Raw genomic sequence first — 16595 nt, 5'->3', positions numbered from 1 at the left:
AAGAAAGGAAAAATAATCTATCGGATGATTTATGTCTTTGGAATAATGTCCAGAAGGGGTGGAGACTTTAACATCATAAATGTTTCCTTTATATCTTTGATGTTCCCACAGGTCAATCCATTTCCACGTCGGATCCTTACTGAGATTATCCTAGTCGAGTTGTCATTATGAACTGTTATGTATCGTTATATATTGATAGAAAACTCTTGAATGAGTACTCTTATGAGTATTAGAGTAACACTTTGCTTTGCCTCATGGGGAACTTCCACTTGACTCTCTAAACCCCTCTTTTTTTTTTTTAAACCTGTGGGAACCTCGTGGCGTGATCGTCCAGCTGAAAACACTTCTCTCTAAACCTTTTTGGACCTCACCATGTGGCAGCAGTTTGGGATTTGTCTTCACTGCTGTGCAGAAATGGATATCCATCCTGCACCCCCTCCCCTCCCCAGCCCCCGTTGCCATCTCTTTTGGGAGAGCACTCCAACACTCTCTTTGGGTCCCACAAAGCCTCGGAACAATAGAAGCAGTGTTACTCGGGACCGTCACGGAGACGGCTGCTGTGTGGGGGCTCGCCTTCAATGCGTGTCTCCTCTGTGCACCTTGCACGCGCGTGCTTGCGTGTGAAAACGGTTCGTTTTGATACACGTGGAGGCTCGTTTTGGTTGCTTGTGCAGGACTGTGCCATTTCTCAGAGAACTGAGGAGGCATTCTCTGAGCGGTGGGGGCGGCCCAGAGGAAGCAGAGGGGGGCATTCAGGTGGCATGACAAGGCCGCTGTTTGACTTGGAGTGCCTGGCTGTTTATTTCTGTCTAACCTGCGGCGAAGATGGAAACACCTGGAGGACCACTGAGAGGCAAACCAAGCCGGAGAGGTAGACACAGACCCTAACTGAAGAAAAACCAAATCCCACTGAGAGTCGGACGCCTGTAAGGAGGAGCCTCATTGGGATGCGTCTGGACTCCACACAACCACCGCAGACACAACACAGATCGTTACGTTAGCACCGGTTACACAAACAATAGCTTCATCCGGCATCCGCATTGTTTGCATTCTGACAGAACATGTTCAATGAGGCGACACAGCTACACACATCTATGCTACACACATGCTACACACATCTGTACTACACAAATCTGTGCTACACACATGCTACAAACATCTATGCTACACACATGCTACACACATCTGTACTACACACATCTATGCTTCACACATCTGTGCTACACATCTGACCGAGAGTCTTTGGCGCTTAGACTCTTCAGGCAGGCTTGTGATTGGAGGCCGTCTGCAGCCGTAACATAAGGTGGTGGTGGCTGATGACTCTGCTGAGAGTGATGAGGGGAAGACTTGAGCACCGATGGAGAGGTGGAGGGTATACATGGCAGCCACACGCCATGCTTGTAAATGGTCGGGCCTTCGGGATGGAGCTGCACGGGTGTTGCAGAGAAGCCAGGAAGCTTCTCTTTCGGTGATAATCATTTTCCTCATGACCCTAACCCTAACCCTTAATCTCCGTATCTTTTTGTATGTGAAGCTCATATAAGGCCTGATATTTCTTTCTGTCAGAACCCAGGGTTGCGTGTGTGTGTGTGTGAGTGTGTGCATGTGTGTGTTTGTCCCATTGGTGCTGAAGTTGCTCCTCTAAATGAATGGTAAGTCAAACACTGAGGACCCGAAACAAGTCAAGCGTTGTCCGGCGGCGGGCCGACAGCCAGAGTGCTTCCCTCGCTCGCCAGGCTTTATTGTTCTTCGGGCCCGCTCTACCCAGCAGGAGGAAGCTGTCTGTTTTCGACTCATCCACACAAACACATGCACAGAGCAGACGCACACGCACACACACACACACACACAGACACACACACACTGATCGTGTGGGAAAGAATGGTCCAAGTCTGGATTTGGCTATTCCCCTGCGTAACACTAGACAAGGCATTTCAATAGCTCCAGCCTCCTCTGTCCAAACAGTGTCTTGGCACAGGCTGAGTGGAGGGCTGGAAAATCCCAGAGCTGCTGTTGAGTTTTTTGGTGTGACCCGCCCCCCCCCTCTTTTATTACAACGACTTTATAAATGCTCACAGACCCTCAGCTTGGCTCGTCCTGGACAAGGATCTCAAAAAAAACTGTTACGCAAACACGCAGACATTATGTATGCAGTGGTGGATGAAAGTACCCCCCCCTGTCAGGGCTTCACTATTACGCGTGACGTTTTACATTCATGCTGCCGTTTGTCAAACATTTCTGTTCAAAATCGCCAACGTTTCAGAAACGTTGTCGTAACTGAACATGAAGGGTGTGGAAAAACTGTAATCTGAAAAGTAGGACGTCCGATATGTTAGTGGACGAAGGAGCAGTATTGCTATCTGGGAATCTTTCACTGTGTCCAGAAGAAGTGGCAGCTGGGACATCACACACACATACACACACACACACACACACACACACACACACACACACACACACACACAAATGAAAGCCAGATTTCTAGTCCATGAGGAGCGCGCACAAGAAACCACAAACACTCTCACACAGAAAACACAATTTCTCATGTGCCTTGGACAGAAAGCGATCAGTGACGCTGGAAGAAGAAACATGACGGCAGAGGTGAAGGAGTAAGAAAACAGTTGAGTGAGTTTACAGCGAGCCATAAAGCTCGCCGGCTGGCCGTCTATTGTTTCTGACAGCGCTGTGAGGCTAATAGAGGCTATCAAAGCTCTCAGTGGCCTTCGCCTCGGAGACGTGTGGGCAGCCGCCGGCGAGCCTTGGAACCTCGGAGAACGACAGATATAAAAGAAGTGAAGCGTTTTGAGTTTCTCCTTTTCTTCACACCCCTTCCTGTTCTTCTTCTTCTACCTCTAACATCTGGAAAACCATCATCTGGCAGGCCTCGGAGGAAGCTCCTGAAGCCAGTTTGATGCTGTCTGACCCCCCCCCCCCCCCCCCCCCCCTCGGCTCAATCCTCCATTCTTTCATTAAAGTCCAAATTTAAAAGTCACGAAAGGCATCTGCCTTAAGATTCTTTACGTATAAACATTACTAGACAATATTAAATTAAACACATTAACAGACAAGATCAATAACAGACAATAACATCCCCAATAAAGCCTTCAATGCTTCCTGCTCAACAAGCATAGATTTCTCATCATTCCTGGTTTGAACTTGTCAAATAAATTATACACAATCTACGAGACGTGCTTCAAAAGCCAATCACACTATTTTCTTAATAGGTATGAGTTGTTACCGTGGAAACACAAACAACAAACTGTAAACATAACCAGATACCAAAAGGCCCCATTCCAGCATGTAAGTTTGATTAGTTATTAATTGACTGAAGCTCATGGCTAAAAAAAAGGACAACGTTTTGCTGAAAGAAGCTAAAATAGTCTGCAGAGCTGAGAGGAACTGCAGAGTGGCGTCACAATCTTAGTGTTTCTAAGTGTACAAGTGTAATAAATGTATTCATGACAAAAAGAAAGAATCTATTTCATGTTTTCTTCTCTCCCTTCAAGGTTCTCGGGTAAAATCATTGTTCTTCGTCACGATTCCTAATCTTCTCCTCGCCAGTCTGTCTGTATCTGTCTCTCTCAACGCTCTCTGTTTCTGTTTGACTTGGCCAATGGCGTGTCGTGAAAGCGATCCTCCCCAGTAAAGCCAGTCATGGTTGACCACTTTGACTCTAACTGGAGCAAAGCAAAGCAGCGCAGGCACATCTGGCAAACGGTTCTCACATCTGGTTTGTGTATCAGCTCCCTGCACGGTCGTCTAACCGCGGAGTCCGATAGCATACCCTCCGGAGACACGAGGACACAATGAGCTCCAGACGCTCCACTGCAGGGGAAGCCATCGTAGAGGACGGCAAACAAGTCTCGTGTCCAGAGGTCAGACTCAAGACCGGAAACGTCCCTCAATGTTAAGAAGCTATATGTTATATGCAGGGATGAGAAACGGCCTGGCTGTGCTTTGGCTTTTAACTGTTGCTGCAGATTGTAGAAAGGGCAAGAATAAAATTAAAATAAAAACAGGTTCTTATGTTTGAAGTTAGACAAAATAAATAGAAAGTCTGAGGGTAAAAAGAAGGTAGGAAAGAAGAAAGTTTTTATTCACATGAAATAAAGACAATCAAAACGTGCTGACGCCAAGACAAAGAATCACTATGGATCAATGGAAAGGTGTATTATGCAAAAAGACAACCTGCTTAAGTTTATTAATGGGGAGTTCTACTGGGTTTAAGAACTGCATGTGGTGTAATACTGCCCCCTAGTGTCAGGGCGGTCGTCATGCAGGTATGTGAGTGCTGTCCATGGTAACAGGAGTATCATTTCCATTACACCATTTCCATAATGTGCAAGAATGATCTCACCTCCAACATCAATGGTTCGGTTGACCAATAGCCATGTAGAAATAATGATTCCGACAAGAGCGGGGGAAATCTCCATGTTGCGACTTAACGAGTGTGTGTCTGACACACACATCAACCCTCACACTGGAAAAGATGCTTGCTTGTGTGTGTGTGTGTCGGCTCCATGTTGGCCGATGTTGTTGAACCTGAGATACATTTACTTTTCATAAATGTTCATCTGAGGTGTTTCTTCAATGACTTCAAAAAGGAACTATAATCATAAAATTTATGGAAAATTAAATGGAAGAAATAAAATTTACAAAAAAAAACAGTGGCCCAATCTGTCCAGTCAAATTTAGAACTTGAAACATACCTGAATAAGAACTGTAATAGTTTCTTCTGATAAAAAATTATACAAACATACATCATAAGCGTGTTATGTGAGTAAGTCCAACCTTTGAACCAGAACAAATAGACATGAAAACCAGTTTGTTCTGTCTCACATGGCAAACACACACTGAGAATAAAAAATGATATTCAATTATTTCAAAATGTTTTATTTTGTGCAGGGTTAGGGTTAGAATTCCAATAATCATTATCAATTATGAATTCTTTTTTTGTTTTTTTTTACAGTTTTGCTTTAAGCTTACACAACGTTCAGATCCACACAAACATCCTGTCATCTGCAGATGTCAGTCCCAAACTCGACGGCACACCTCCGCCAATCTCTTAGTCCGGAACCATTGTGACTCAAGAATAGATTTTTATTTAAATCTGCATCCAACTGCAGGTCAGCCCCTTTAAAAACGTTTGATAGAAAAAGAAAGAAGAAGATCCATGTGTCCCTGAGAAATTAAAGAAAAATAAGAAAAAGTGAAAGAAGCAAAATTCCTGATTAGCACCCAAATGTATTGGTCCATCCTCCAATTTGAGATTAATGGAAATCTGACAAAGCAACAATTTACAGAACAGAGACGCTTCATTTAAGACTCTTGTCAGAAATATCCAAAGAAAGATTCAGAAAATATTTGAGTACACTGCTGTGAATTAATGAAGTATATCATTATGTGTACTAGAAACCCGTCAAAGGATATTTAAAAACACGTCGCCTGCGAAGAAGAGGAGGAGAAAATGGAGAGAAGGAAAACAGAAAAACATGCAACACATGGTCCGGTGAATATGGAATACATTTTCCCAACTGAGTTTGGGGAAAAAAAATAAGCCAAATGAATCCTCTACACCAAGAGAAGCCGCTACCCCGAGATAATCCACAAGTCCTATTGAGAAACCACATTCTGGAATCGTTTCCTCTTTAGGTTAGCTTGTTGAGTCGGCCTTGGCTCCATGAATAAATACTCTGTATATTTATCCAGAGGGAGCTCACAGTCTAGATGGATAAATATCATGATGGGTAAGAGAAAAAAAAAAGTTCCGTTCTAATCTAATTAGATTATTTAAATAGAATTTTAGCTAAATTTATGGACTGTAAAAAATTATCTTCCATGCAGGTTGGATCTGTGTATGTGTGTGTGTGTGTGCGTGCATCATGCTAACGGGCGGGGTTTAGACTGTCTTCTTGCAGACGTGGATGAAGTAGCACGGCGGTTGCGTCTCTCCGGGGACGTACGTCTTGAAGTCTCCGTAGACGCTGTGCTCCAGTTTGCCACCGAAGGCCTCGGTCAGCAGAGCCTTGAAGTTCTCCAGGCGATGAGGGTAGTAGGACAGACGGAATTTACTACGAAGATGACAACAAGGTAAAATATTAAAAGCGAATCTAATGAGTGGGAAAGGAGTCCAAGGCCCGGGAGACAAATGCAAAATCATTCAAGAAACATTAAAGACGATAATAACACAGAGTAAGACAGAACGTGATCATATCTACCGGTAATCTACCATTTCCTTCTAGACGAGACGATCCTCTCATCTAGAAGGAAAAGGATGGACGGAACATCCCAGAGTTCTGCACTCCTGACCGCCGACCTACCTTACTTCAGGCAGGCTTCTGACGGAGGCCTTGGGCACATGGATAGTGTAGTCCAAAGTGATCATGTGAGGCTTACTGTTGACCCACAGCACCGAGGTGGAGATGTCCTGGGAGAGATCACTCTGCAAAGAGTTCAGAAACACTTGAAATATTTTCCTGTTCTGTGCTACAGAGCCCCGAGTTAGCAGAGCTGAAACCCGACTGACTCTTCCTGATACCGCCAGAGCAGACGGTGGAGCTTTAAGCAGTGGATTTAGCTCCAGCTCATGATTGTTGGTTTAGTATTCACGCTTACGCCTTCCGTCTGCAGAGCGCCTGCTCTTGCTGGATTAAGGAATTTAGACCAGTGCTTGCAGAAAAAAGAGATGTAAATGAAATGCGGCTCACAGTTCTTTGCACCTGCTGCTTTGTCTTTACGTTTCTATATTCATTCAAGTCACTTTCATTGTTTGTGAAGTACCAAACCGCAAGCAAAGTTATCGGCCATAACTTTCCTACAGAGCTGGGCCAGCCTACCCTCATTATACAACAAATACCCGACAATTACAATGAATGGGGTTTAATTATAATAAGATTTAATTGAATTATATAATTTGGACAAGTTCGGCGGGCCGGATTAAAAAGCCAACAGAGGGCCGTAGCTTGCCCGAGCCTGGGCTAGGAGAATGCTGCTGCTAAGGTTGGTATAAATAAACCAACCACACACACACGCACACACACACACACACACACACACACAAAAACATGCTATCTCAAAAAAATGATAGGTCATGTCTCTGTTAATCTTTGATGCATTTAGTCACAAATTAAACACCAGTAAACTACTTAAATCAGATCCCTGTTATAACACATGTTATAAGCGAGGGTTACGCGATGGTTTTTAACAGCACGGAGCTCTGCTGTGAAGGATCCCTGTCTGACGCCCGAACAGCAAACAAACCCCAAATCTGTTTGTCTGAGTGTAAAAGAGGAAAAGAACGAGTTCCGTAACAAGTATGGATATATTTGAGAACTTTCTTAAATATCAGAAAGATAAAACCACCAACGGCAAACTGCTGGATGATACAGTTATGCCGGCGTTAAATTATTCAACATATAAGACTGCAGCGTGTCAGAAATGCATCCCATAAACTCCATTGACTTTATTACCTTATAGTAAATGTTTTTGCCTTGTGGCGCCCGGCCGGTCTCGAGGATGTAGTCATAATTGCGATGGTCGATGATGAAGAGTCCGCCGGGTCTGACCATACTAGCAATGTTCTGGAGGGCCAACCTGTGATCGCTCTGGTCCCCTGAAAACAAATCACTCCAGTGTGACGCTGCTTGTTCTGGTCTGAGTCAAGCCAAGTCATTGGAAGCATTGATTCAAGGACAGATTTTTTTTTTTTTTACTTTCTGGAATGAATCCCAGATAATCTGTCCTTTTTCTCTCTCATGTACCTTTAAAGTCAGGCAAGTGGGCGAAGGAGTTGCCGAGGCAGATAACGGCGTCGAACCCAGCACCTGGTTTCTGAAGGTCCTCCGGTAACGTCAACCAGTTGGCCTCTTCAATCACTGAGAAGAGGGAGGAGTAAAAAAAAAACCCTTAAAGGATGAAGAGGTAAACATGAGCGCGTCGGTGCCGATGAACACGGCAGGACTTCCATCCGATGCACAAATACTCATAAAGAGTACATAAAGATGAAGAGGGACGCAGTACCCCACTGATCAAACGCTGGCTCTTTCCTCCGCTCCCATCTGGACTTCAGCGCGTACTTGAGCATTTTGTCACTTGCGTCCACGCTCACCATGTTGAAGCCCTCCTCCACCAACATGACGGAGTCCACCCTGGAACACATGACGTGTGATCAGCAAATAGGTGTGCCGTCAATCTATATCAATGAACTGGCAATTATTCAACACGAGTTTAAAGCAGGGCAAAGGCCACAGAGGTTCAAACCCGGCACCATAATAAGTGTTCCTTTATTATACTACTACATATACTAATACTAGTATACTACTACACACACACACACACACACCCAGGAGAAAGAGTCGAATGAGATGAGGCTTGGCTTTTGAGACAAAAAATGACTGGGCTGAATGGAGGGAATGATAATATATGATTGTCATACAATTATACATTAAATGTGTAACGTTAATTAAGCATAGGAGGAAAAAGTCAGTACTTTCTGCAGTTAGAGCAACACATGCTGTAACACTGAACATGCAATGAAATCTTACAATAAATTTTAATTTCTTTCTTATCCTTCACAAATTCCCCTTTTATTAAAGACAAAAAACAGCAATTGAGGTAAATTGGGGGGGACAAACGAAATATATTGCAACTTGTCTTCTTGTCCGGGTTCAAACATTGGCCTTGTCCTTGTCCCAGATGCACAATCAGCAACTGAACAGTAAACAGGCTGGGAACCAGTTGAAGCTCCCTGCAGCAGCCCAGAACCAACCCCAAGCACTGACCTCACATCTGCTTTTCAGTGCATGAATCAACATCTAGTTCAATCTAGGATGAGGACAACACCCCCCCAGGTTAACACACACATTTAGCTGGTCTGGGCTACGTCTCGCCCTTCACCAATCACATGTTCAATTCCATTTTTGTCATGATTAGGTAGTTTTTTTTTTTTTTAATGCTTCCAATATCAAGACAATCTATTAAAGTATGCTTGCTTGTAATCATTTCTGCCCAATTCTTCTATCATGTTTGTGGAAATCAATGCATTTTCTTTTTAAACATATATTTATTTTTGTGTAATCGCTGTAACAAAGTCTTAGTAAGCTTTGCAGGAAGTAATGTCTCTGCTCACATTCATGGACGCAGGAGCACGGCTGCTGTGCAACTCTGCACTTTCATTCATCAGTCTCTGGACTAATCCGGGTTTTGTCCAGTTTTTCTTTTTTTAAAGAGTTAGCCGGTTGAAATTCCAGCTAAACCAAACTTACCTCATTATGTGCGATGAACTACTTTATTTAAAATATCATGAAATCAATGAACTAAAATCATGTTTAAATTTGTCTATCAAACACATATGAATGGTTTTATAAACGGTCACAGACATTTCCAACCCTGGACGATTATTGTGTCAATTCTCAGCTCATATTGCACAACTCTTTCAATCGACAGTGTTTATAATGTTTATAATGGACACTCTGCACATCATTTGGCAGTACAGTGTGTTATACATTGCAAGCTGTCAACTGAGAAAAAGAACATTGATATTTAAAGTAAATAATATAGACTTGGTGTACAGAAAGCAATGCCGAACTAAAGAATTCGTGCACAAATATAGGAATTTTGTGAAAGTTTTGCATTAGGACTGGAATGTTCGATGAACAAAAGGAATGTCTAAAATCGACCCAGTTTTTAAACGGAGTTTGGCGAGAGCCTGATTCTCGGCTTAGCCTTCCGCGTCGCTTCACATTACCCTGTTCCGCAGGCTACATCCAGCACCCTCCGCACCCCTTGCTCCTTCAGCAGAGACACCACCCAGTTCTTATACTCCTGCGTCCTACTCTTTGTGTCTCCGATGTATAGCTCCCAGACTTTGGCTGCTTTGCCATCGGCGTACTGGTCGGGAAGACCTTCGGCTGCCACGCCGAGAGAGCGGGTCCTAAAAACGCTGTCGACCGACATGGTGCTGCTTGAATTAGCTTCCATGGCTAATTCTCTTAGCTCCTGTTACACGGCAGGTGACGAAGCTGTTACGCAAACACAACGCCGAACGCTGAACGCGTATCCGCAGACAGCCACTTTATCCGTCACGAAGCCGCATGCTCGTTCGGTTGTTATTTATAACATCGACGCAGATGGAACTTTAAACCAATGGCATTACGCGATGTGCGACGCCTGCTTTCTTATTGGTTAAACAGAGAAAAATGACTCCCCCTACTTCCGTGTTTACATGCTTGGCAGTCCGTGACGTCACTGTTGAGCCTTTTTAGTTTTTAAAAGTTTTATTTTACCAGAAATACTGCGTACTGTGTAAAAATTACTGTAACAATTACACAGTACGCAACATTTAATGACGAATAATAGATGCGTTTTTAATTTTTTGTATGCCGGTACAAGCCTAAGTTACAGCAGGTTTATACCGTGTACACACATACAAACACACACAATCACAATTAATGATAAAGTTCTAGGTCTGTCTAAGTTTATTTGAAATTTTACTCAACAACAAAGTTTTTTTGTTAAAGATGAAAAGCATACATGATGTTTGAATATGACACTGAAACCAACTGAAAATCAAATAGTAATTTAACTGTCATCAAAGAAGAATAGTTTCTCACATACAGAACATTTCTTTATGAGTTCCCGCCCCCAAAGTGAACTCCTCTTGCTGTGATTGGCTGATTAAAATGATGATGCCACATTTACTGTTAAAGGTTTAAAGGTGGGCTCATCAGTCACAGCCGGTGACCTCCGGGCCTGGTTGTATAAATCACTCGCCTACTTTATTACATATACACACTGTCTGCATCCAAACGTGATATTATGAGGTAAATCTGACATATTTATAGTTGGTCTGTACGGGCCTGACTGGAACATTTTCACGCTCTTAAATTAAACTTATGTAGGCTCAGTTATGTACATCATGAGTATACCAGAAGTAAAACAATGAAAATGTGTCGGCGTCTAAATTCTTTCTGACTGCACTTCATTTGCTGGAGTGCAACAGCAGTCTTATCTGGTGTTCGTATTTTCAGAGGAACTCTAGACTGAAAGAGATAAAGGCAAAAGTTAATCATGATTGTGGGTTTTGGAATTTTCCAGTTCAGACTCATCGTGGTAAGTCATTGAATCAGGTTAACCCTGAGGTCACAGTGGCAAAAGGCAAAAATAATGGATTTTTGTCCAGAAGGATCGGCGTATGGGATAAAGGTAAGACACACACTGCTGTACAGTGCATTATATATTTGTATAATATACAGGCCACAACAAAAATCAAAGTATATGCAGTGTATGTACTTCAATTTGTATTAAATGTGCATGAATTGTGGCGTTACAATGGCAACTTAAGAGCAGAGTTCAGAGCAAACAGGCTCTCAGCTGCTGTGAATTTAATGTTCTTGCTTGGCTAAACCTGAACGTCAAGTATTATGTGTGTGGAAAGAAAGCTGGTGTGAGAAACATGTAAGTGTGACTCTGACAGAGTCAGTACCTCGCCAGCCAAAAACCTCACCGCATGATAATAATAATAATTATATTACACAATGTGTGACATTCATACAAGGAATTCAGGTCAAGGGTTTTGACATTGAGCATTCATGTCATGTCAGCCTGCACGGTTAATATTTCTGCTCAATGAGCGAGGCGAGAAGTGACCTGTAAGCTCTCTCTCTCTCTCTGTTATAAAAAATAGCTTTATAGTCTTTATCCATTTCCTTTCAGAATAATAATAATAATAATAATAATAATAAATAGCGACTTCATTTTAGATTATTATATTATATTTTAATATTATATTTTTTAACATAATATATAATGAATTCATTGTACATACCTCAGCTGTGACTTATTACAGTCCTAATTAAATCTGTTTTTAATGTTTATTTTTTCTCGATTATTCTCCATTCCCTCACAAAACTTTGTACAGCAGACGGTTTCTCTTTATCTTCATTGCGTTCAAATGAACAGCAGATGGCGCTCTGACGACAATAATGACGTTCCTGTGAATTGACATGGTTTCATATGAAGGATTACAGTTTTGCAAAACTATTTTACATGCATATACACACAAACATCCATGTCAAGAAGTTAACCTGAAATAGTAGATTGAAGTTATCCAGTCAACATTTTAGGGAGACGGCACATCTCAAGTCCCTTTAACCTGGAGCATGGCGGCTCCTCGCAAATTCTATAGTTTTACTTTATAATTCTTTTAAATGGAAGATTTTACACATGAAACTAAAATATAAACTTCTTCTGAGCCCCATTCTGGACAATAACAGGTAGAGCTGCTTGGAAGTGTGGAATCCAAACAAAGCGCTGAATAGAACTCGGCAAGTCAAATGTATTCAATGACGTTAACACTCAGTGTTTTCCACGGGGACAGCAGGCTGTTGATTGGAGTTCGGGCCTCTTCGTTTTTGCCGTCTGACGACATAAAGCCTCAGTGCCGCTATTAACACGATGACAGCCACAACAACACAAATCCACACCCAGAGGAAGCCGCCAGCAGCAGCACCAGCAGAGCCCTTCACTGTATTATTACTGGCGGCTGGCTGAGCAGGTCCCGTCGCACTAGGAGCTGACCTGATGCATTTGACCTGCTCTTTAAGCACAAAGCCCTCCGCGCAGGAGCACACAAAACTTCCAAATGTGTTTTTGCAATCCTGGTCGCAACCGTCCATCGAACATTCGTCAATGTCCTGGCAAACTGCTTCGGTGTTCAAAAAGCCGTCGGGACAGAAGCATTGGTGGGGATCGTCACACACCACCGGGCAGGTCCTTTGTGCGCAGTGCATTTTGCACCGCCTGGGGTCCTTGCTGTCTGGAATGTAGCCTTTGTAACAAGAGCATCTGTAGCCTCCTTTCACATCTGTACAGTGATGCTGACAGGGACCAGGCAAGCAGCCTTCAGAGCTTTGGAAGAAATGTGAATCTGATAAGTCTTGCACCTGGCGCGCATGTCGGCTCGTCGTCCTGCAGAGAAAACCTTCAGTTTGGTCTGAGCACAGCTTCTCTGTCCACTTTTGATCGTGAGAAAGCGCCACACAGCGTGGGGAACAGACTTGCACGCTCTCTTTCCAGGTGCTGGATGGGGGCACAAAGCCCGCTTGAGCATGAGCCGAGGTCCACTCGTAGCCTCTCAGAGGAGCCGAGAGGTCGCTGCAAGCCCCAGCTGGTAATCGCAGTCCAATCCAGAAGTCGCCGTTTGATTCTTGGCTCAAAACGTCGCGGACGTTCGTCTCCATCTCAGGTTGAAATGTCCCCAGTTCTCCGTTCCTGGCGTGGCAGGCTCCCTCAGCTGTGTTAAAGTCCACCCTGGCTTTGCTTAAAGTTATGCAGGCGCTGCCGGTGCAGAATGGCCTGCAGGCACCGGCCTGCAGCATGCAAAAGCACATCTTTATAGGCGATACGAAAATAAGACAAATCAGAGGATTCATTGTGGCACAAACACGGTTGAGAGGTGGGGAGGTAGATCTTCTTGTCATGTTGGCTCAGTGAAGTTGTGGCGAGTGTAGACCCAGTGGCTACCGATACAGGAAGCCCCACCCCTCTGTACAAAGACAGGAAGGAAAAGAGATAAAATTGGATCTGGTTGTTTGCCCCCCCCCCCCCCCCCCCCAACACTGGAAAAGGCGAGGATTGTAATTCAGAACCATTTATTTATTTTAGTCTTAAAGCATATTTATCATGACATGATATTTACAGCATCAACTCCATCCAGGAACAGAAACACCAGCGCAGCCTGCAGCAATGGTGGAAATGTAACGCATTTGTCAAGAGCCGTATCCTCACGCAGTTTTGAGCTGCTCCACTATATTTAAAATGTGAATGCCTGTATGTATATATTTTTTGTAATTCAATTGTTCCATGAATGTGACGCACACCCAGCTTTAAAGAGCAATATAGTGAATAAATAGTGATTTATCTATTGGTAGGTGGAGGAGACAGATAAAAAGATAAGTGTACTGCATACCAGTTGCTGCCAAGGGCCCCCCAAAAAATCAGAATATTTCTTCCACCATTTTTATATTCAGCATATAATTTGAAGAGCAAAGTCAACTGATTTTTTTTTTTTTACAAAGAAACATTTACAGTCAAACATTGTCCACATGTAAATTAATGTTGTCGCATTCTCCCCTTTTACAGTTGATCTATTCCTGTGACATATTTTTTTATTTTTTTATACCTTTGAATTTTTCCATTTATTTTTAAAGATGACAGATTTTAATGCACCGACCAGGAGTAATATGCCAGTGAAGGGTTCCTATTTTATTCTAACACATGATCTTTTGACGTCATGTTGATGGTGGCATCACGTTCTGGGCTCAGGATCGTTTAGTGAACAGGCAGTGGTGCAGACATGACTCAAAATCTAAAAAGAACGAAGACATTGGACCTTGACCTTCATAATTGCCACAAAAATTAACTTCAAATATTTGCCCTTTTTATTTACTTTGTTTATTTTTTTTTAGTTAATATTGACTCCTTCCTATTTTCTGTGTGATATATTTTTACATTAAAGACAAATACATTCTGACATACATTTTCTTTTCCTGATTCATGGTTTGATATGTATCTTATAACAACACGATTCCTAACCCGAGGAGGTTACAGTGACATAAATTACATAAATAACAATAAAGGACCCAAGTCTCCTCCATCACTGTCACGTCAAAGGTCGTCAGTCAAGATGGACTCATACAGTTTCTCTAAACGTGGGTCCAAACCGCTGGAAACCCAACAGTAGCCGTCCGTAGCGGCTTTTTTCTTCTCTTCTTTTTTCCGGCTACACCGGAAAATTGCAACAGCCAGAGTTGCTGCAATTAAAAGGAGCAGAGGGATGACGGAACCAAGAACACAGATCAACACCCGGCTGTTGACCGCTTTAGGGACGCTTGTCAGGGAGGTCATGTTGCTTCGCCGGTCGCCGTGGGTGGTGTTCACCGGGTCAGGAAGCGATGTGTCGGTGTGAGGGGGCTGGTGTTGGACCTCCACCGTGGTTCTGCTCAAAGACTCTGTGAAGTTCTCCCGCGCGTCCTCATCAGCTGGGCTTTCTGACATGGCGGCAGACATTCCAGTCGCGTCTGGGGTACAGGTCCGCCCGTGGTTCTCCGTGAGGAAGGCCCGGGGGCACGTGCACAAGAAGCTCCCTTCCGTGTTTGTGCATTCAAACTGGCAGGGGCCACTGACGCATTCGTTTACGTCGATGCACGAACGGCCACCCACCAAAGCGAAGCCCTGATTGCAGTAACAAGAGAAGGAGCCGATGCTGTTAACGCAGCCGTGCTCGCACGCCGACTGCAGGCACTCGTTGATGTCACCGCACTCCCCCGACACCATCCGGTAGCCGTCTTTGCACACACACGTGTAGCTTCCGTAAGTGTTTACGCACAAATGGCGCCCACAGGATTGCGATTGGCACTCGTCGACGTCGGAGCAGTTGCGCTGGTTTGCGTGCAGCTTGAGGCCATTTGGGCATTTGCAGGAATATCCAGAGTCTCCCGTAACGCACTGATGCTCACAGGCGTCGACGCCACACAAGTCCCGCATCCTGCACGAGAGGCCGTCCTCGCCCAGGTTGTGACCTTCCCTGCAAACGCATCGAGCCTCATCCGCCTCCTGATGACAGATTTGCTCGCACCCGCCATTGTTTATTGAGCAATTCTGCCTTCCTGTCTTGCAAAACGGGCCAGGTGCGTTCCAGCGGTAGACGCCGTCCATCCACGCGCACACTGAGTAGTGAGACTGTTGGTCAGCGCAAGCGATTTCAGCGTACGTTCCAAGTGGGTACGACTTCATGGCACTTTTTTGCGGCTTCTCTGAGAAGGGCAGAGTGTAGGTCATTTGCCCCGGGCCGAGCAGAGTCAAAGGTTTGCACATTCCCTGAAAGTAAAACTTACATGCGTAGAAACTGGGGCTTCTGCAGGATCCGGCGTGCCATTTCAGATTGCTCTCGCCTGACGAGGTGTAATGAACCCTCACACATCTCTCCTCTATGCACGTGATGACGGGTTCTTTGTCCCAGTTGGAGTAGCCGGACTCTTCCTCGCCCGACACCCACTTAAACCCCCTGAGAGTCTTGTCGGCTGACACACAGTTGCCTCTGTGCAGTTTTAACCCAATCCAAAATTTGAGCACCCTGTCCTGACGTGGCCTTTGGATCTGCGAGAGAAGCAAACGCAGCAGGTCCTCTTCCTCTCGGCCCCTCGCCGTCATCAGGTACCCTCCATTGTGGACGCAGCTCTGCCGGGCGCTCTCGAAGCCCGTCCTGTCCATGTGCAGGGTGAAGCAGACGCCGGAGACGCACAGTGTCTCGTGCTCGGTCCCAGAGAGGCCCTCAACGCTGTTGACGAGCAGCAGTAGAAGAATCAACACCATACTTGGAGCAGAGATCAACAAAACAGTTGAAATTCAGCCGCTCCCTGTAAGATTTGAGGTAAAATGGGACCAGCGCAGTTTTCCATTCTCAGCCAGCTCCAGAGATTTGTGGATTGCGTCTGAAACTAACACTCAAGCTCATGCATCCTGTTAGAGACACAAACTAAAGACGGAAAACACATCGAGCGGCAATTATGGCTTCATGTTTTTTTTTTTTTTTTATC

At 44.3% G+C, this 16595-nt stretch overlaps 3 protein-coding genes across 3 annotated transcripts; all 3 read right to left on the bottom strand.

Annotated features, from left to right (window-relative positions):
• Nucleotides 1-4895: 4895 nt before the first annotated feature.
• Nucleotides 4896-9978, bottom strand: gnmt (glycine N-methyltransferase). The gene is made up of 6 exons (XM_068752131.1): nucleotides 9746-9978; nucleotides 8020-8147; nucleotides 7761-7874; nucleotides 7470-7612; nucleotides 6321-6442; nucleotides 4896-6071 (listed from the first exon to the last, which is right to left on the bottom strand). The coding sequence occupies exons 1-6, from the start codon at nucleotides 9976-9978 to the stop codon at nucleotides 5900-5902; spliced, it is 912 nt and encodes a 303-aa protein (XP_068608232.1). The 3' UTR covers nucleotides 4896-5899.
• A 2369-nt stretch (nucleotides 9979-12347) lies between these two features.
• Nucleotides 12348-13388, bottom strand: LOC137907684 (thrombomodulin-like). The gene has a single exon (XM_068752040.1). The coding sequence runs from the start codon at nucleotides 13386-13388 to the stop codon at nucleotides 12348-12350; it is 1041 nt and encodes a 346-aa protein (XP_068608141.1).
• A 1141-nt stretch (nucleotides 13389-14529) lies between these two features.
• LOC137908029 (complement component C1q receptor) lies at nucleotides 14530-16371 on the bottom strand. The gene has a single exon (XM_068752387.1). The coding sequence runs from the start codon at nucleotides 16369-16371 to the stop codon at nucleotides 14665-14667; it is 1707 nt and encodes a 568-aa protein (XP_068608488.1). The 3' UTR covers nucleotides 14530-14664.
• Nucleotides 16372-16595: the final 224 nt, after the last annotated feature.

Source organism: Brachionichthys hirsutus, chromosome 18, assembly GCF_040956055.1.
Source record: "Brachionichthys hirsutus isolate HB-005 chromosome 18, CSIRO-AGI_Bhir_v1, whole genome shotgun sequence".
NCBI classification, from domain to species: Eukaryota; Metazoa; Chordata; class Actinopteri; order Lophiiformes; family Brachionichthyidae; genus Brachionichthys; species Brachionichthys hirsutus.
This window is presented reverse-complemented; position numbering and strand designations above follow the sequence as displayed.

What these genes read in the sequence shown, in the direction of transcription:
- gnmt (XM_068752131.1), bottom strand. Translation starts at nt 9,978, where the DNA reads ATGGAAGCTAATTCAAGCAGCACCATGTCGGTCGACAGCGTTTTTAGG. An exon ending in GATGTAGCCTGCGGAACAGG is followed by an intron (nt 8,148 to 9,745) that starts GTAATGTGAAGC and finishes CATGTGTTCCAG; the next exon opens with GGTGGACTCCGTCATGTTGG. An exon ending in GCCAGCGTTTGATCAGTGGG is followed by an intron (nt 7,875 to 8,019) that starts GTACTGCGTCCC and finishes CCCTCTTCTCAG; the next exon opens with TGATTGAAGAGGCCAACTGG.
- LOC137907684 (XM_068752040.1), bottom strand. Translation starts at nt 13,388, where the DNA reads ATGTGCTTTTGCATGCTGCAGGCCGGTGCCTGCAGGCCATTCTGCACC.
- LOC137908029 (XM_068752387.1), bottom strand. Translation starts at nt 16,371, where the DNA reads ATGGTGTTGATTCTTCTACTGCTGCTCGTCAACAGCGTTGAGGGCCTC.